At 41.1% G+C, this 20,893-nt stretch overlaps 1 protein-coding gene across 6 annotated transcripts in view; it reads right to left on the bottom strand.

The window, feature by feature from the left end:
• The window catches only part of NCOA2 (nuclear receptor coactivator 2), a 306,070-nt gene that overhangs the window by 11,107 nt on the left and 274,070 nt on the right, over window positions 1-20,893 (bottom strand). For all 6 annotated transcript variants that reach the window (XM_017872742.1, XM_017872737.1, XM_017872739.1 and 3 more), the window contains 8 exons: window positions 18,918-19,047; window positions 12,475-12,640; window positions 8,456-8,734; window positions 8,192-8,269; window positions 6,580-6,814; window positions 4,144-4,321; window positions 3,338-3,536; window positions 742-831 (listed from right to left, as the gene is read on the bottom strand). In XM_017872742.1, the coding sequence (XP_017728231.1) occupies window positions 742-831; window positions 3,338-3,536; window positions 4,144-4,321; window positions 6,580-6,814; window positions 8,192-8,269; window positions 8,456-8,734; window positions 12,475-12,640; window positions 18,918-19,047 (1,355 nt within the window). The remainder of the gene's footprint in view (window positions 1-741; window positions 832-3,337; window positions 3,537-4,143; window positions 4,322-6,579; window positions 6,815-8,191; window positions 8,270-8,455; window positions 8,735-12,474; window positions 12,641-18,917; window positions 19,048-20,893) is intronic.

Genomic DNA, 20,893 nt, shown 5'->3' with positions numbered 1-20,893 from the left:
GCCAACATGGTGAAACCCCGTCTCTACTAAAAACACAAAAACTAGCCAGGCATGGTGGCGTGTGCCTGTAATCCCAGATACTCAAGGCTGAGGTAGGAGAGTTGCTTGAATCCGGGAGGTGGAGGTTGCAGTGAGCCAAGATCATGCCACTGCATTCCAGCCAGGGCAACAAAGCAAGACACTGTCTCAGAAAAACAAAAAACAAAAGTGTTTAAGGTGTAATAAGCAAATAATACAATAATATAAATAATACACTAGATTGTTCCTAGACACAACGAAATATAGAAAACCCTTAGGAAGACTTAATTAAGGGAGTGAACAATGTAAGTTAATTCCTCTTTATCATCCTAAAAATCTAGCCTTATAATTCAGAAAAGCAAAATAAAAGTTTGCCCTAACACAACTAATTCTTTGCCACTTTATTTCTTGCTTTGCTATCATAGTATCATTCCAGGGCAAAATTACCATTCTTTTGTTGGCTATGAAGATTACAGGAAAAAAAGATAAATAAATAAACAAATAAATTAGCGTTCTTAGTTCATATGGTACCATCAGCTGAATTAAAATGAGCTTAAAGAAAGAATCATTCACACAAAAGCACTGTATGCCAAATGAAACTAGAAGATACTTTACAACTATCTTTAATCTACTGGTTAACAATATATCTATGCCAGTTTTGGTCTATCAAATATTCATGTTTGCTTTACTTCCATATTCACATATTTCACTGTTCTTTCTTACCCGTGTTGTGTCTCCCTCCTGCTTAATCATATCCATTCCAGGCAGCTGGTTTGGGAACAGGTTGCCTCCCCTCAGAGCAGGATCATTAACCTGAGGACAAGAAGACAGGACAGTGGCTATGTGGAGCAGGATGTCCAAGAGTGCACTGGAAAACAAGTGGCCGCCGCCCTTCCTCTGCTTTTAGGGGTATAAAAACGGGGAAAAGGAACTGCAGAACAATGGACTGATACCTACACCAGCTCTCCCATGTACGTATTTTGCGGAGTCCAGAGGAACATGAAAATACTTATGAAATACTAGCTGCCTTCAAAATTAACCTTTATCTTTATCTGCATGCTGATTGAAATAAAATTCAATTGACTTAATAATAATAGAGCCATTTTTGTGCCATAACCAGTATGCTTTCTTGGCTTATTCAAATTACACCAATGACTCACATTTGGGACTTTCAAGTCATCTGAGAAGTTCCTGACATCTTTGCTACTTAGGCAAGTTATTAACTCTCAAGAGCAAGTGTGAATACCCAAACTAGTGCTGGATTTTGTGAATTTACTCTGACCAAATGAACTTTTCATTTGCATTTGTACATTTCTTTACACATTAGAAAGTAAATGTACGAATGCTAATAGAATGATTTTTGTAGGAAGATACACTGCAGTTGCGCCTTGGGGCTTCCAAATTAACCACGGGATTCAAACAGTTTAAAATCATGCAGAAGTTTCTAAACAATCTGGATTGTTGAAAACGCATGAAATAAACATGCATCAGTTTACTGCTGAGCAGACTGGATTAGGATCGTGTTACACTAGACTATGTCAGTAGCCCTTACTTTGTACATTTTTCCTCAGCAAGCAAATTAGGAGTTGCTAGTGGCCCATTTTTGCAGGAAATACAACATCAACCCTACATTTCTCCATTGAAGAAATAAAAGCATATATATCTCTCTATAAACACACGCATATATTTTAAGAGATAGGGTCTTGCTCTGTCGCCCAGGCTGGAGTGCAGTGGTGCAATCTTAGCTCACTGCAGCCTTAAACTCTTGGGCTCAATAGATCCTCCAGCCTCAATTTCCCAAGTAGCTGGAACTACAGGCACCTGCCACCATGCCTAGCTAATTTAAACATTTTTTTTTTTTTTTTAAAGAGACAGAGTCTCACTATGTTGCCCAGACTGATCTTGAATTCCTGGCTTCAAGCCATCTTCCCACTTCAGCCTCCTGAGTAGCTAAGCTTATAGGCACAAGCCAACATGCCAGGCTAAAAGTTTGTATTTCTTTATGTCTGCTTAATGTATCAAAATATGCATTTAACTGTCATCAATTCAGTAACAGAAGTGTAAGTTATTACTATAAGCACACAACCTTCTTAAAAAGCAAAGGGTTTTAAATTTTTTCATGTACCACTTCACATTTTTATTAATTGTTTTAAAGAATAAAACACCAAAGCTCTGTAATAGTTCTTAAAATTTTCACAAAAATTGTGGTTCACATCAGAATTAAATGGATCTAATCAGAGTCTTCAATCTTTCACCATTCTCACAATCTTGCTCTAACAGACATTCACAAAGCTGTCAGGGATTTCGTGCTTAAGTCATTTACACTTTCCATACTGTACTTTCTCCATATATGAAATAAGAGTCAAGGTCTTGCCACATTTTTTACTTGCGTGAACTACTGAGGATCAGCGGTAGAGTGGTCAGCATTTTGGGCCTTTAAAAATAAGATCTTCTGTAAATACCATGGTACAATGATTAACCTCTAGTTTTACCTCTGAATCAGCCACAGATTTTTGGATTCAGGCTGGCTATTGCTATCTCAAATGCTTTGAGTCTCTCTGCCATCTAGTGAAGTTAGGAACAGAATCATTTTGATGTTGTTCAACACAAAACAATTATTTAAAAAAATCATTGCATTCACATTCCAAAGTAAAAAGAATAGTTTTTGGATTATCTGTGTCCGTCTCTGCATAAATGAAGCATCATATCAAACTAACTGGATGGCAGGTAGTTTGGCCTTTGCTTTTCATCTGGTTTTACACTTAGAAATAAATCCATTATTAAACTATAATCCTCTAGCTGGGCATGGTGGTATGTGCCTATAATCCCAGCTACCCAGGAGGCTGAGGTGGGAGGACTGCTTAAGCCAGGAGATGAAGGTTGCCATGAGTCAAGATGGCACCACTGCACTCCAGCCTAGATGACAGAGTGAGACTCTGTCTCAAAACAAAACAAAATAAAACAAACCCCCTCAAACGATAACCCCCAAATAAAGCTATTTTAAGAGTACACTCACCACTTCATTTTAGAGATTCATTTTAGACACTGGTTAATTCCTCAAGAGAAAAATGTCAATGATAAGAAAGTTATGAAATATTTTAAAAGCTCCTCAAGCAGTCAGGAATCCTTTCTGTTTATTTAATCATTAACAAAGATTTTTATTAATGTCACCAACACAGGTGAAAGGTGAAAAACACTCCTCAAAATAAATGTGGGAGTGGGTGGTTAAGGTTAGATACATAGAAAGATACATCTGATGCAGAAGTAGACAAAAAGCCATGACCTGAAGCCATTGGGTTGCTTCTCCTTGGGCGCTCACCTGCTCGGGACCCATGGAGGACAGCCCCGACGTAGGCACGGAGGTCACTGAGGTCATGCTGATCTGTCCTGTCATCTGGTTCATGCTGCTCATGCCACCTGTGTTGGTTGCCATGGACACACTGATGTTCATGTTGTTACTGTACATGCTGGTGTTTGCTTGCTGCCCAAAGTGTGGTGGGGACTGCTGGGAAAACATGCTAGAATACAATGGAAAGATTGAATGAATGTTACAGCTTGCTGGTATCCAGAGGCAGGCAGTTCAGAGCACTTGTTTCTCAGGCATTTACTTTGAGTGAATAAATTTGAACGGCATGAACCCAGGCTGAGACAGCTGGCAGATAGTGGGCTTGCTGAAGCCTGAGACAGCAGGGGAAGTGGCATTCGATGATGCTGTCAGGGCAAGCAAATCCTTCTCCTTTTCATACTGCCACTGTGATGGCTGAAGGACACCCCCCACTTTCATGCCTGCACCCGAGGAGCTTTCTGTTTGTTTTTATCAAAAGTAGTGATAAAGGATGGCTTCTAGGTCACCGCCTTCCACAGCAATTTCTATCATAAATTGGTCAGTGGTACCTTCTTAGGGATGTTCTTGTTCCTCCAAAGGATGTTCCTTGCTAAGCTTTTGTAAATTCTAGTGACTCCTGTTCTAGGAAAAGTAAACTGGCTTATTTAGAAGTTTGCTTGATATTGCTTGCATGAGCAGACTTTAAAAAAAAAAAAAAAAAAGAGAAAGGAGACAGGTAGTCTATAGAAAGTTTCCCTGGTGATCATTTATCTCAACAACACACAGAAACATGGTGTTACCTGTTTCCGCCCATGCTCCCCTGTGCCCATCCATTCATGTCAGAGGGGGCCTGATAGGCTGGGTTGGCCTGAGACTGTTGCATCATGGGACTCTGTGTATGTGCCATTCGGGGTGACATAAGTGGGCTCTGGGGAGTTGTAGCCCCAGTAAAGCCTGGATCAGGTTGCTGACTTATTCCTTAAAAAAAAAAACCAAAAAAAAAAAAAAAAAAAAACAGAAACAGAAATTCAAAAGAGACTGTTAGTTGTATTGTAGAGACTGGTGGGAGGGAAAGAACATTCCAAATTAGGCATGCATTAAAAATTACTTTCAAATACATGATTGTGTACTGATTAATTACATACATTTAAGAAAGATTCCAAGCTCGGATAAAATATGGAGAAAATAAAATCTCCATACTGATTCCCCCTAGTAGTTAGATGGTGCCTAGGAAGCATTAACCATCATAGCTAGAGTTAGAAAGAAAAAATGCTATTCTTTCTTCAAATTCCTTTCCAAATCAAGAATGGGTCACATATTTTGATTAACGAGAAATACATACATATATATATATAAAAATATAAAAATATCACTGCAATTAGATTGTTTAAATTAAGCATATAATTATTATTTTGACACAGGGTCTTGCTTGCTCTGTTGACCAGGCCGGAGTGCAGTGGTGTGATCATAGTTCACTGCAGCCTTGACCTCCTGGGCTCAAAAGGATCCTCCCACCTCAGCTTCCAGAGTAGCTGGGACTACAGGCAGGCACGACCATACCCAGCTAATTTTTTAAATTTTTAGTAGAGATGAGGTCTCACTATGTTGCTGTGGCTGGTCTTGAACTCCTGAGCTCAAGAGATTCTTGGCTTCCCAAAGTGCTGGGATTATAGGCATAAGCCATTATGCCTCCTGGTCAGATTGTTTAAATTAAATTTAAATTGGATTAAAGTTCAGCTATATATCAAAAGTCAACACATTTGAATAAATTTTTATTGAATTAGCTGAAGCCATTCCATGATGAGATGGATCCATCTTTAAAAATAAACAGCTGTATTCATGGTTAGTTTCTTTTCTCTTTATAAAGAGCTCTGCAGTACTCTTAGGGCGATCCAAGATTAGCCAAGAATAAGAAAAAAATTGGCCGAGCCGGTGCGCAAGCCTGTAATCCCAGCACCTTGGGAGGCCGAGGCGGCGGATCACGAGGTCCAGGAGATCGAGACCATCCTGGCAATACGGTGAAACCCCGTCTTACTAAAAAAATACAAAAACTACGGGCGAGGTGGCGCGCCTGATCCCACTACCGAGGCTGAGCCAGAATGGCGTGATACCCGGGAGCGGAGCTTGCATGAGCTGAGATCGGCACGGCACTCCAGCCTGGCGGCAGAGGGAGACTCCATCTCAAAAAAAAAAAAAAAAAAAAAAAAGAAAAAGAAAAATTAAACGTATGCTCTGGTCAATTCGAGCAAACAGAAGTAAACAAAAGGAAAGAGAACTTTTACGCAGACTTTTCTAAATCATGAAGAAGGAAATAGAGAAAGGAGCTGGGAAACAAAGGAAGCAACTTCTTAGAGTATTTTGAGGATGGTAATAAGTACACTTTTGCATAGAAAACTTGTAAAACATGCATATTTAATTAATATTTAAATTAGCTACAAAAGAAAAGCTTAAGATCATATAGAAAAAAGCTGCACATTATCTTTCTGTTCTTTAAAGAAACAGGAGACTTGGATTTCGGCAGCAAACTTCACAGTTATTTACAGATAATTGGCAATGGGTAGTGAAAGTCATTTTGAATATTAACATTAATGTAAGCACTTACTTTATCAATAATTCAACCATTAACTGAACATGACATGCACACAAATATTAACGTTCATGACATTACACACTGGTATCTCTTAAGACTGACATTAAACAAATCAATATGAAGAGAACTAAGAGGTCTCCCACAAGAATTACCTATTCATTAAAGATCTGGTATAATCTGTAAAGTATTTTTCAAAAGTCACAGAATGTCTATAATATTTAAATTTATAGAGGTCTTTTTACATTTTGTATCTATTGATTTGTTTGAGTCAGGCTCAGAGGCTTTCAAATATATAAATAAAAATATATATGCACTTGTAGACATTGACATAAACAGATAGATCCATACACACTCTCACACAAGATAGACACCGTCTATGCACACACACTTACTTCGGTCATTCTTAAAGTAAGACCTGCACTCAGAGAAAAGGAGGTACCTGAGCTGAGGGCCTGGAAGGTACTGTGCTGGACTTGGGTACTCCTCACAGGCCCCAACTGTCCTCCCAGGTTTCCTATCATTCCCTGGTTAGCCAGATTCATCTGGGAGCCATGCAAAGAGCTGTGAGAGAGGAGCTGTGACCCAACACTGGGGGACACTGGGGAGAAAGGACTGGTGAAAGGTGGTGGGGATGTAAGTCCAGTACCGTAGTTTGGAGGAAATGGAAACTGCTGTGCATTTGCCTGGGGAATCCGAGGGTTGCTCATAGTTGCTGGCATACCACTAGGAGCCACCATGCTTGGTGTCATATTCAACCCTTGTCCTCTCATCATCAAAGTTCGTTGCTGAACTTGCTGTTGCTGATGCATCTGTCTCTGTCGAAGATGCTGGTTCAGGATTTCCCTCTGTCTCTGGGCCAGCATCTGTGCATTAATAGGTGCCTGAAATCAGGGGTGATACATGGAGGAAAATGTTTGGGACAGACACATATTAAAAAACAAAGTGAATATTATAGACTGGCTAACAAATGGTACTATCATCTGTAAAATTATTTGGAAAAAAATTACATGAAAGGAATAACTCAGTTGAACAACTGGTGATTGAGAACGTGAGCTTCTAAGTTCTAAAGATACGATTATTCTGAAGCTTTGCTACGACTTAGCAGAGTTAAGTTTGATGCTAATATCAATTAAATCATTTTGTAAGGACACAATTAACTAAAGGATCTCAAAAGAACACAGTCCTTTCTATAAGAAGACTGTAATATAAACCCTGAGGATGGTAGTATAGAGTCTCATTCAAGGGACATTCAAGTCTACAGAGAAATAAAATCACTGGGACAAAAAGTGACGTGGTACACTTCAGAAAAGGCTGAACAGAGGCAGAAGGAAAAGGGGGAGAGCTGGGAGAGTGCCTGATAAGAATGCACAGAGACTGAGTCAGAGGTGGAGGGTGGATAGGGAGGAAAGGCAGGATGGATGAAGGGAAGGGTTCCTGGTGCTTGCTGTCAGTGAGAGGCATGAGGCCAAGATATCATTGATCCTCATTTGTGAATTCCACATTTCCGAAGTTGCCTACTCAGTAAAATTTATTTGTAACCCCCAAATCAATACTCATGCCACTGTCATGGTCATTTGTAGACATGAGCACAGTGGTAAAACATTTCAGATATGCAATGTGCACACTTCCAGCTGAGGTTGAACAAGGCAACACTTTGCCTTCTGGTTTCAGCTCTCATACTGTAAATAAGCGTCCCCTTTGTGGTCTATTTGGTGCCAAGATTTTTGCATTTTTTGCTTTTCCTGTTGGTGATTTTGTTGCTTAAACTGGCTCCCAGGCATGGTACTGCAGTGCTCTCTAGTGTTCCTAAGCACAAGAGGCGGTGATGTGTCTTCTGGAGAAAATAGGTGTGCCAGATAAGCAAGCGCCATTCAGGCCTGAGTTCTTTAAACAGAAACACACATAAAACAAGGTTATGTGTTGACTGGATGATGACAATGTTGTGACCAGAGGTTTGCAGGAACTCAACCCTGTATTCCTCCTAAGAACAATAGTTTAGTGTTCTCTAATTCAGTGTTTGCAGTAACTTTATGTAGCACAACTTCTTAGAATAACAAGAATTGACTGTACCTGGCAATAAAAATGGCAGTGATTAGAAGGGAAAAATGTAACATACTAGTAGGTAACTGGGTGACAGTACAGGGCCAGTGTGCTGATCTGGATCCAAATCTACTAAGTTAACTTTCTTCAAAGAGGAAGAAATGACAAAAGTAGCTGCATGCATACAATGAAAGCTAATAGCTGGTATGCTGCCTTACCTGTGTTGGTACTCCAGGCCTCAGAGTCAGGTTCACATTGGAAACATTGCTGATTTGATTCATAAGTGGCTGGCGATTCTAAATACATACAAATAGGATGAATACATTTCAAGAACAGAATACACTTTACTTTAAGTTTCCCAAGTAACTGCCCTCCCCAACCCAGTATCTGCACGTTGTTGGACAGCTGTGCCATCTCACATCATCTTCCCCACATCTTCCACCCAGCACCCCTGGCTGCCCAAGTGCCACTGAAGAACAGACCTGCTGTGCTTGGAGGCGATGCTGAAGTTGAAGTCTCAGTTGATTTGGCTGGTTCTGCACTAGGCCCGTGGGCCTGAGGCCTGGTCTGGGCTGCATACGGAGTGTGGCATAACTAGGCCGCTGTCCCATGGTGTGAAAGTTTGGATCTTGCATGGGAGAATAGCTACCCTGGGCCATTTGTGCCTGAGACGCATACTGCTGTGGGAAAACAGGCGCCTTCTGCTCCAGCATGATGTTGGAATCCTGACTTGAGAACTGTTCTGGATCTACTGCTTGGCTCTGGAGAGAAAGTCCCAAATAACAAACAAATAAATTAAACCATAAAAACAGCAGAGTCAATACGAGGATGTTTTCTCTCGCTGTCATACATTTGAAGCTTTTTTTACTTTTTAATATTATACTTACTACACAAAGGTACCTTTAGCTTGACTCCACTTATCTTTCTAGAAAATGCCTCTGCTCACAGTTCCGGTTACACAAGGACAGAAGCAGGGGTCACACTGGACTCCCAGCAGCATTTCTTCCAAGGGAAGGGGAAAAATGTGCCAGGACTACAGAATGCCTCCTACCCACTCCACCAATCATATTGGCCTGGACTTTCACATGCAAATATCCCCCGGAAGTGTTATGTTTTTTGATTGATTATTCATACCTGTAGAGTTCATTTTGATTAGATAACATCTTTGGCACCTGACTGGGATCAGCAGGTGCAGTGTGGGGTACTGACCATCATTATCCTGATTTTATAGCTAACAAAAATGAGACTTAAAGACATGAAGTGAATTGCAACAAGCCCTATTCAGCTAGTATGTGGTGGGGGTCCATTTCAGTTTGTGATTTGGGATCTGAGCTTCTCACCAGTGTGACATGCTGCCTATTACCTACTTTACTGTTTTCTGTGCCTGTCGGGATTCCCCACATGCCCCACATTTTGCCATCATCCTCTCATTACCTACTAGACATGGTTTATGTGTCTGTCACTCCTGACTTTTTTTTTTTTTTGAGACGGAGTTTTGCTCTTGTTGTCCAGGCTGGAGTGCAATGGTGCGATCTCGGCTCACCGCAACCTCCGTCTCCCAGGTTCAAGCGATTCTCCTGCCTCAGCCTCCCGAGCAGCTGGGATTACAGGCATGTGCCACTAGGCCTGGCTAATTTTGTACTTTCAGTAGAGATGGGGTTTCTCCATGTTGGTCAGGCTGGTCTCGAACTCCCAACCTCAGGTGATCTGCCCGTCACAGCCTCCCAAAGTGCTGGGAATACAAAAGTGTGAGCCACCGCGCCCAGCTACTCCTGACTTCTTAGGGCTAACCTATCTACCTGGGTCAGAATGGAACAGGCGAACAAACCCAAAACTTCCCCGGGCTCCAGGACACCTCAGACTGAGGTGGCCCTGAATGTTTATGTGCTGAGGGGAAAGGTGGACCTGGCTGATTCTCCTTTTCCTTCTACTTCTAGGAGTAACTGCTACAAACTTAATGGTATACAGGAAGAAAAGACTCTAGCAACAAATAAAGTCTCTCAAGCTTTCCTTTTTTTTTTTTTTTTTTTGAGGCAAAGTCTCGCTTTGTTGCCAGGCTGGAGTGCAGTGGCGTGATCTCGGCTCACTGCAACCTCTGATTCCCTGGTTCAAGCAATTCTCCTGCCTCAGCCTCCTGAGTAGCTGGGATTACAGGCGCGTGCCACCATGCCCAGCTAATTTTTGTATTTTTAGTAGAAACAGGGTTTCACCATGTTGGCCAGAATGGTCTTGATCTCTTGACCTTGTGATCCACCCACCTTGACCTCTCAAAGTGCTGGGATTACAGGAGTGAGCCAACGCGCCCGGCCTCAAGTTTTCTTTAGCTCAGTGTTGTCCTAGGCCTTCTTGAAAACCATCTACCCATGTAGTGCTGGAGCCGCCTGGAAACCTGAGCTCTGATCAGCACAGCCCTAGGGCCAGCCTGTGACAGCCAGGGGCCCACTGCCCTCCCTGTGTTAATTCTAAACATGGCGATGGAGCCTAAGCAGAGGAAACCATTCATTGCTGAATTACTGCTCTAACTACACACACAAAACTATCTCAGAACTTAAATATGAATATGAATAATTTGCATTCTATACTTCCCTCAACTCTACCTAATAATCATATTTCTATAATTCAGTTTCATGACAATGTTATAATGATGGTGGATTTGATGAGACAAAATAGAAATAACAGAAATGAGTGAAAACGGACTAAAATATTAAATGACATGACATCTGTTTTGATAACATTACAAATCACTCAGCAACTCCACGGATCACATTTTAAAATGTCACTTAGACAAACTCAAGGATAAAATAGTACTGAGTGCTAAATTCTAACTATCACTGAAGACAAAGCAAACCAGTCACACAGGAAATATTTAAACTCCATTTTCCTTTCTTAATTTATTTTAGGTTATATCATGTAACCTCAAGTCATTTCTTTCCATTCTGCTGTTTTCAATATGAATTGATAAGTCATAACTCCCACCTGTGTCTGCTCAACTGTGGGAATTATGATAAGACTAATTTTAATGTTTCAGAGAAGTCTCCAATGACTCTGCATCACCTTTCTCTCAGAAAGATGATGACACGTCATATGGCCAAGTAATAGACTGGACACTGGCAGGTACTTTTTGACAGTAAGAAATAAAGATGATTCATGCTAAGTAAGGAGGAAAACAGTAACTAGAATGCGATGGTTTTTCTGGGTTACTCTTTACACAGTAAGCCAGGCTGCACTGCTTCACACAAAGTTAGCTGTGCAGCCAGTTCAGATAGTGTTTTTTTCTTTCAAGGGACTATGTTAGGTTATTTATTATATCATAGCTATCAGGTACTCTAAAAGCAGGGACTTACTTTTTTATAGTAATCAACTAATTACTTGGAAGAAGAAAGCTAAATAAGCTCACTAAGATTAGTTAACTTTTTTATATTCCCATTTACGCTTAAATATCCCCAAAATTATGGTGGGCTAAACCATAAATTAAAGGAACTATAGCTAGGACTATAGGTGTGTGCCACCACAACTGGTTGCTATATTTTATTTTATTTTTTTGGTAGAGACAGGGTTTCATTATGTTGCCCAGGCTGGAGTGTAGTAGCTTTTCACAGGCACAATCATTGCACACTATGTCCTTGAACTCCTGGACTAAACCATAAGTGAAAGGTTGAGCCCACCCTTTTTTTTTTTTTTTTTTTTTTGAGACAGAGTCTTGCTCTGTCACCCGGGCTGGAGTGCAGTGGCCAGATCTCAGCTCACTGCAAGCTCCGCCTCCCAGGTTTACGCCATTCTCCTGCCTCAGCCTCCGGAGTAGCTGGGACTACAGGCGCCCGCCACCTCGCCCGCCTAGTTTTTTTTTTTGTATTTTAGTAGAGACGGGGCTTCACCGTGTTAGCCAGGATGGTCTCGATCTCGTGACCTCGTGATCCGCCCGTCTCGGCCTCCCAAAGTGCTGGGATTACAGGCTTGAGCCACCGCGCCCGGTGAGCCCACCATTTTTAAAGGGAAAAATGATGAAAGAATTGCAGCTACCTGTAAAATGACTTCTGCTAACTGATGTGGAAAGTATTCTTTTAGCAAAAACAGCTTCCTATCACTGGCCCACAGGTGTGAAATGAATGCAGTGGTCATGACTACAGACACACACCAGCTGGAAGCCCAGGGGGAAGCGTCCTAGGTCAGAAGGCAGCAATGTGCTGTTTGTGGTTTCTCTGTATCTTGTATGTCCTTCCCTATCAGCAAGGATGGACACCAGGTGAACTGGACTTGAGTTTGTGTCTTTCTGCTAACTTGAACTGTATGCAAAGCTCATTCTCAGTGCTCTCCATTCTCAGGCAAAAGTTTATGTGAGGGTTACAAGGAAAGGGGAGGAAGAAACAGGGCCTGCCTGTTTTGAGGTAAAAAAAAACAGTATATTCTAAAAAGCAGACTGTGGAGTACCTGTAAACAGAAAACAGACACCTCTGTGCCCATGAGAGCGCTTGGCCCCCACCTGCTGCCCTTCTGCGCATACCTGGCTGACCAGTTCGGGTATTCCCAAGGCTCTATCAATCTCCTCCAGGCCATCAAAATTCCGCAAGGCCAGATAGAGCTGGTCCAGAAGAGCTCCCTCATCACTCGGAGACTCAGCTGCAGGATGTGGACACAGCAAGTCATCTGGAGAACTGCCAAACGGCTGCCTGTAAAGACAGAAATGTTATCTTTGGCCAGTGGAAAAGCTAGTTGATTAGAGAACAAATTTTTTATCTCAAAGGTGAAAGTATCAATTGACTTCCAGGGTCGTTGCAACAAACTACCGTACCAACTCAACACAGAACAAAAGGACAGTCTGAAATATTTGATACACTTTATTCAGTGCCCAATACAGGCCAGACACAAATCCAGACATTTAAGGTATGATTTTTATTTCTATTGGTCCCACTTCATGGCTTGCAAAGCTGAGGCTTGGTGAGGTGAGGTCCACATGGATCTGTGCAAGTCCAGGGCTCACCAACCCACACTGACTGCTCAAGCATGTAAATATTTACTTGGCATTGAAGGAACCAAAGGACTTTTCTGCACTTTAGTAGGAATCACTGATTGACTTAAGATTCTTACCCTACAGGAAGCTGGGATGACCCACTTGGGAGAGACAAAGAACTAGAGGCATCAGAGCTGCATTAATTTTCTTGAACTCAGCTGCAGCTAGATTAAATTTGGCTGGGCTGATAGGAAATTTCTTAGTCATGCACAAGCAGGCCTTGAAAACATGTATTTTTCTCTGAGATAGGGTCTCACTTCATTGCCCAGGCTGGAGCGCAGTGGTATGATCATGGCTCACTGCAGCCTCGACCTCCCAGGCTTAGGTGATCCTCCCACTTCAGCATCCAAGTAGCTGGGACTACAGGCACGCACTACCACGCCTGGCTAATTTTTTGTATTTTTTGTAGAGATGGTGTTTCGCCATGTTACTCAGGCTGGTCTCGAACTCCTAAGCTCACGCGATCCACCCACTTCGGTCTCCCTAAGTGCTGGGATAACAGGTATGAGTTAACCTGTTAACAGATAACCTGGCCTGAAAACATTAAAACCCTCAAGAAGCGTATGTGTTAGCCTTCCTGCATTAGGTACATAAGGAAAGTGGATCATGAACATGCAAATTATATTTGTTATTATATAAGATAATTGGTGATAAAATCAGAACACTAAACTCTAGATTACATGATACATACAACTCCTATACATTTAAATTAATTGTCAGAGTAGAGGAGGGGTGTGTGTGTGTGTGTGTGTGTGTGTGTGTGAGTGTGTGCAGTGATGCCATCATGGCTCACTGGGCTCAAGTGATCCTCTGGCCTCACCCTCCTGAGTAGCTAGGACTATAGGTATATGCCACCACAACTGGCTGCTACTTTTTTTTTTTTTTTTTTTTTTTGGTAGACACGGTTTCATGATGTTGCCCAGGCTGGAGTGCAGTAGCTTTTCACAGGCACAATTATTGCACACTACATCCTTGAACTCCTGGGCTAAAGGAATCCTTCTACCTCAGCCTCCTGAGTAGCTGGGACTACAGATGTGATGTGTGCCACCAAGCTTGGCTAATTTTTGTAAATTTTTTGTAGAGACGGGGTCTTGCTACATTGCCCAGGCTGGTCTTGAACTCCTGGACTCAAGCAATCCTCCCACCTTGGCCTCCCAAGTGCTGGGATAACAGGCGTGAGCCACATCTAGCCTAGAGGAGGCTTTTAAAAAAGAGCTTCTGAGTTGCCTGAATACTAAAAGGGAAAATGGTATTTGTACTTTACCAAAAGTCTATTTTGTACTCTTAGAGTCACTACATGATGTTTTGGAGAAAATAAACGTTTATAGATTAAAAAACAAACAAAAAGTTTATAGATGAGCAAACTCATTCTTAAGCAAGTGAGAACAAACTTATCAAGAAATGAAGTTACCTATTAACACAGTTCAATATGCCATGTGGTATTTTAAATGCTCTAATATGCTATTTTGGCTTAGAATCCTGAAACACTGAAGCGCTAGCACTGAAACCAACAATTAATTTCAAATGGTCATAAAGGAATGCATTAATAACAACCTATTCTCTCTACTCACCTCTAGTAACTTGGAAATTGTCCAGCTGAGGGTCCCTTGAGGCCACTCCTCACCTGCTTCCCCGACTTCCTGGCTGCAGGAGCTCCTTGCATTCCTAAGGGACCCATCCAGACCCCTGAGAGGCAAGTGCTCTTCCCACTCCTGCCCCTTTCTTGTCACTACTGGGCTTCACAAAGTCACACATCCTGGGAGCTTGCTGACTCTTTTCCTCCTGCTTCTCTACAGCCCACACTCTCCTAGAACTTTCTTTAAACCAAACGTGATCAGACTGCTCCACTACTGCTACACTTAGGGAGGGGGAGGAAGAAGCAGATGCAGAAAAGCAGTCATGAGAGGGAGAAACCACTGAACTGTCTGCCATGATAGCAAAGAGGGAAGGAGAGTCCTCAATGAGGAGAGGCCAACAAACATGAATGTGGCAGGAGTTCCATGAAACAGTTCAAGTTAGTCAAGAGTAATGTCAGCTATTCACCAACTTCTCTTAGGCAGCAACCTCATTTCCTAAAAATGCTAGTTAAGTTAGGCATTAAAGGATTTTCTTTACCTAGATTTTGTCATTTTCAACTTGTTTCTTTGGAAGATGCATTCATATGCCACCCTCCCATCCCAAATGTATTCAGTGATGGCAGGCTCGTGTGAAATCTAATGCATGCAGGTGGCACAAGCAGACTTCCCAGCCTCACATCTGGCAGAAACCCACTGTCAGGAGGAGGCAGGCACTGTCTCGTGCCTTTGTAAGACCACTCCACCTTGACAGACCAGCAATAGAGCCAAATGCGTATTAACAAAAAACTAAAACAATCATTTGAATTTAAACAATTTCCTACATCATAAAATCACTTTTTGTTACATGCTTTTCTTTTTTAATTAAAAAAACCCCAAATGAATGCAGAGATTAAAAAGTTAAACAGTGCATCCAGGCTGTCCCACTTTGGTCAAGGCCCTCTTCAACACAAGCTGGGACTCTCAGGACACTTTGCCAACAACTTCCCTGCTTGCATGATATCTCTGATTCTAATATGATGCTCTCAGGTTCCCATTCCCAAAGCACACTTTACTGAGCAAACAGGCCCTACGCAGAATTCTTATGTGGTTCTTCAGCTCTTCCAGGAAAATGCCCCTGGAATGGGGTGGTAGTGGTGGTGGAATTCAAGGACACATGCTTTTGATAATGCCTAACCTTCTGAAACTTAATGTTCATGCCTTCCCTGTGAGCCCCAGCTATCATGGGCAGCTGATCTTTCTCCAAAAGATGCTATTCATACCACCAGAAAACCAAGACCTTGTCATTTACCCCATCCTTCCCATGCGCTTCCCCAGTTGAGGGTCTACTTTCCATTGGGGCGCCACCCATCTCCTCACAGACCGCCCCGCTTTCTCCTCTCAGCATTAAACCACTTACTGTGCTATGCTGAATTGATACTAACAATTTACGTTAAAAACGCAACTACACACCATGCTCACAAGGGGCAAGCATTGCATCCTCTACCTCTTTTTGGCCCAGTGCTTTAACATAAACACAGTATAGGCGCAGTAAGTTTCTAGCGGATGAAAACAAGAGGTTCCTCATTTGGCTGAGCTACAATACATTAAAAACCACTTTTATATTCAGAAATACATACTGTCTTGTGGCTTGGTGTTACAAATTTGGGCATATCATGAGTGGTATCACTTCCCTTAGAGATGTCATAATATGCTTGCTAACAGAAAAAAATACTGATCCAGACTCCCAATCCCAACTTTATAAATGGCCACTAACACAATGAAGAAATTATTTTCCTACATTTTGGGCAATTACATATAGTTACAACCTGGATAGTATCTGACAGATAAATATAATAAATATAATATTAAGACGAGAATGGAATTCAGAGTAATAAAGGGAAAAATAACACAGGCCCCAGGCTGATGCAAAAAATTACCTATTTAATAGGTAATAAACAAGCAGAGAAGAGATCCTGATATCAATAGAAATCCCATACCTTAAAGTCTACATGTTTATTTGTGGACTAGTAGGTCATTAAGTATGGGAATAAGAAGGAGAATTAGGTCAAATTCTCAGCACCTGTTTGAGAAACCATAACATTACCATTTCTTCACTTTTCAAAAGTATTATTAAAATTCTGTAAAAAAGCAGCAGCTACTGAATGATGAGAAATAGTCAACAAAAGAAACCTTACTTAACAGATACATTTCAAACAGGAGAAAATCAAATTAAAATTGTGAACTTAGGCCTGGCGTGGTGGCTCACACCTGTAATCCCAGCACTTTGGAAGGCTGAGGCAGGTGAATTACCTGAGGTCAGGAGTTCAAGACCAGCCTGGCCAACATGGCAAAAGCCTGTCTCTACTATAAATACAAAAATTAGCCGGGCGCCTGTAACCCCAGCTACTTGGGAGGCTGAGGCAGGAGAATCACTTGAACCCAGGAGGTGGAGGTTGCAGTGAGCCGAGATCACGCCACTGCACTCCAGCCTGGGCAGCAAAGTGAGACTCTGTCTCAAAACAAAAATCCCTCAAATTGTGAACTTAATGCAAAAGGAAGTCTTTCATGAAAGACAGCTATTGTATTTCAAGAGAAAACCCCTTTAATAAAACCAACAGAAATCTTTAAAAGTCATCTATAAATTTTTGACTATATTATAAAGAACTCTTTTATATACCAGATGAATGAAGAAAAAAAAAACCCATAATGGAACTAAAAGTGGAAATTAGCTATAAATAAATGAATATGTGAATGTTACAGATTTAAGGGCTAAACTACTATCTTTTGAAATGTGTACATAAACTAAGGCTGGATTCATCAAACATTAAAAAGCCTGTTCCTAAACATTAACTGTGATGCTTATAAAGGGGATTTTAAAAAAGCACTGCTCTTCTTTTATTTCAAACGAGAGACATAGTTAGAACTTTTATTACCCATTACTTCTGAATTTCTATGACAATAAGATTACCATAAAGCCGGTCGTAAGTTTCTTCCACACTGAATTATTTAAAATAAAAATGTGAGAGTGGCTAGAAAAACTGAAATAACTTTAAAGGTAATGAAAATGTTTTGTTTTGTCCACAGTGCTTATGCAAAAAACCTAACTGATGGTAACAGAAACAATGACATGCTAGGGCAGTGCTGAGTCACAGACACTTGCACAGCAAACCTAACATGCTGACTCTATTACTGGACCAAGCATAATTCTGGACTTGCTTCCATTTTTTTTTTTTTTTTGAGATGGAGTTTCGCTCCTGTTGCCCAGGCTGGAGTGCAATGGTGCGATCTCGGCTCTCTGCAACCTCTGCCTTCTGGGTTCAAGTGATTCTCCTGCCTTAGCCTCCTGAGTATCTGGGATTACAGGCATGCGCCACCATACCTGGCTAATTTTTTGTATTTTTAGTAGAGACAGGGTTTCTCCATGTTGGTCAGGCTGGTCTCAAACTCCCAACCTCAGGTGATCTACCCGTCTCAACCTCCCAAAGTGCTGGGATTACAGGTGTAAGCCACTGCGCCCAGCTCCATTTTTGTTTTAACAGAGCTCTCCTCCTATTTGGGCAACACCAAAAATCCGAATTTTGGGCCTAGTTCTTCCTAAAATTAATCTTTGACATTTCATCCAAAAACAACTATCAGGTGGTGGATTTAATTATTATACATTTGTCCTGTGTTATATTTAACTTTCCATGGAAATGGGTGTGTTTCTAACATATCAAATAAACATATCTAGAAATAGCCTACCGTTCACTGATGTCATGAAATCAGAATCAAAGAACAAGAGGGACTGTGAGAAACCACCACCTCCAGGTATGACAGCAGTTCCGAGAGCAACAGTAATGGCTCTCTACCTGGGGCGCGCTTCCCTGTCTACACAGCACGCACCTCCCACTGCCCTTGGCAGCCAGTTTGGGATGAGCCATGCCGCCTGCCTGAGGTTCTTCCTGTGTCACCCAATGCCTCAATTCTACTCATAGCAGTCCTTACTCTGGGTCTGTGATGTGTAGCTTTTACCAGCTGAACTGGCTTCCTGTCATCTCTGCCATCTGAAATCAGACCTTTTCTTCAACACTCTGAAGCCTTCTCCAAGCATCCTGGTTGGATAATCTTCTGAAACGTGGCTTATGATTTTTATACTGCACACTACCTCAATATTACAGTTATCAGCATACATATTTTATTTTCCATCTAATTTGTAACTTCTTTAAAGGCATGTCCTAGGTCATACTGATTTCTGGATTCACCCCTCCCCTTCGTGCACTGCGTAGTAGATAATATAGTCCAAATAAACCAAAACTGGTCAGGTACCAACTACTCAAAAGGAAAAGATTAATTTCTGGACAGGTATAAAATAACTGGCTACCCTAGGTGCTCAGGACTCACCTGTTTTGGCTGGCAAAAGATGCCTGGTCTATAGGCAGGATGCTTTCAGGCCATGGGGCAGTCTGATTTGGAGGAGCTTGTTGCTGGCTATACTGAGGTCCCCCTATGTTCATCTCTAATTCAGATGGCCCTAGAAACGGAGAAGAAAAAAATCTTACATCTTTAATCAAGGAAGCATTTATTTCTGCTATGTAATATAAAGTGAAATGTCTGGTTTATGACAAAGGGAAAACACAGAAGCAGTAATAATTAACTAGGTGAAAATAAGAAGATAAAATTCTGATTCTGAAATAGAAGTCAATAAATATGAAGGCCATTTCAGAGAATATCTAGACAAGCAGTTCTAAACCTTTAGCATTTAAGACTCTACTCAAAAAGTTTTTGTTCGTGTGTGTTACATCTTATTGATATTTACTGTATTGGAAATTGAAATTGAGAAATGTAGATTCATTTAAAAATCACAATAAATGAATTATATGTTAATATAAAAGAGTTTTTTCTAGATCCAAGTGAGCGGAATAAATAAGATTTTTTAATGCAAAATTTAAAAAATTCTTTTATTGGCATTGTTTTACATTTCTGCAAATAGCTTTAATGCCTGGGTTAATGGAATAGAGTGAAATCTTCTGTTTTTGCATTTCACCTGCCGTGATATCATATAGCATGTAAAATTTCTGGAAAACTCTACCATACGCTTGGGCGATAGTAAGAGTGAAGAACAGTGTTTCAGGATTAGTATGAAAATAGTTTGGGCCTTGCAGACACTCCCTGACTGGGAATCAGGGTGCTGGACCATGTTTCTAGGAAGCATGTCGAGACTGTTGGCTCCTGAACGTCGACTAACTGTACTTCAGCTGGCTCCCTTACCTGAGCAAGAGCAGAGCAGAAAGGAGGCCCAGACAACCCACACACGCTCTGTCTCCGAAGTTCTTTGAAAGGCTTTAAAGCCAATGGATGAGATGAGCTTTTAAAAATTATATTATCATCATTATCTGTAGACCTGTATTCCATTCCAAAAGATAATTTTCTGTTGAATTCATGGCTTTTGGAGTTCATTAAAAATCAGAGAAACTCAGCTATACAATAAAGCTTATAGAACTGTATTTCCAGCTCAAGAGCCAGATGCTCTTCAATGAAGACTGAGAATAAATTGCATTTCTGCATATAAGGTACTATTATGATTTTTAATCAATAAATATTTTAAATTTCTCATTTAATTTTGCATAGAAATCAGTTTTAGCATTTTCATGCTGTCAAATTATAAAATTTATGTTTGAGAACCACTCATTAATCAATGTATAAAAGCTGCCAATGTAATCATGCCCCATCTCCTGAGAAACAAAGCCAAAATATGCTGAAAAATTAATAGACAGAAAACTACACACCAAGTTAAGGATGAAATTCCCCTATACTTTGTCTGTGCAAAACAACCCTGGCAACTCCTTTTTTTTTTTTTTTTTTTTTTTTTTTGAGAAGGAGTCTCACTGTCGCCCAGGCTGGAGTACACTGGTGTGATCACAGCTCACTGCAACCTCTGCCTCCCGGGTTCAAGCAATTCCCCTGCTTCAGCCTCCTGAGTAGCTGGGACTACAGGTGTGCGCCACCACGCCCGGCTAACTTTTGTCTTTTTAGTAGATATGGGGTTTCACCATGTTGGCCAGGCTGGTTTTGAACTCCTGACGTCAGGTGATCTGCCTGCCTCAGCCTCCCACAGTGCCTGGCATCTTTTTTTGAATTATTGAGCTCTTCCTCATTGTGCAATATCTAAGTATATGAAAAGAACATAAACATTAACATATTGGAATTATGCTAATGTACAAGAGGAGGGCTAACATGGCAATGATAAAGGACATAATCTCAAGTATGAGTTGTACAGACCATTGATTTTTAAAATATAACAGCTTTATTGAAAGATAATTCATATAACATACAATTCACCTATTTAAAGTGTACAATGAGTTTTAGTATATTCAGAG

The sequence above is a fragment of the Rhinopithecus bieti genome, unplaced genomic scaffold (assembly GCF_001698545.2).
Source record: "Rhinopithecus bieti isolate Rb0 unplaced genomic scaffold, ASM169854v2 scaffold_6536, whole genome shotgun sequence".
Classification (NCBI taxonomy): domain Eukaryota; kingdom Metazoa; phylum Chordata; class Mammalia; order Primates; family Cercopithecidae; genus Rhinopithecus; species Rhinopithecus bieti.
This window is presented reverse-complemented; position numbering and strand designations above follow the sequence as displayed.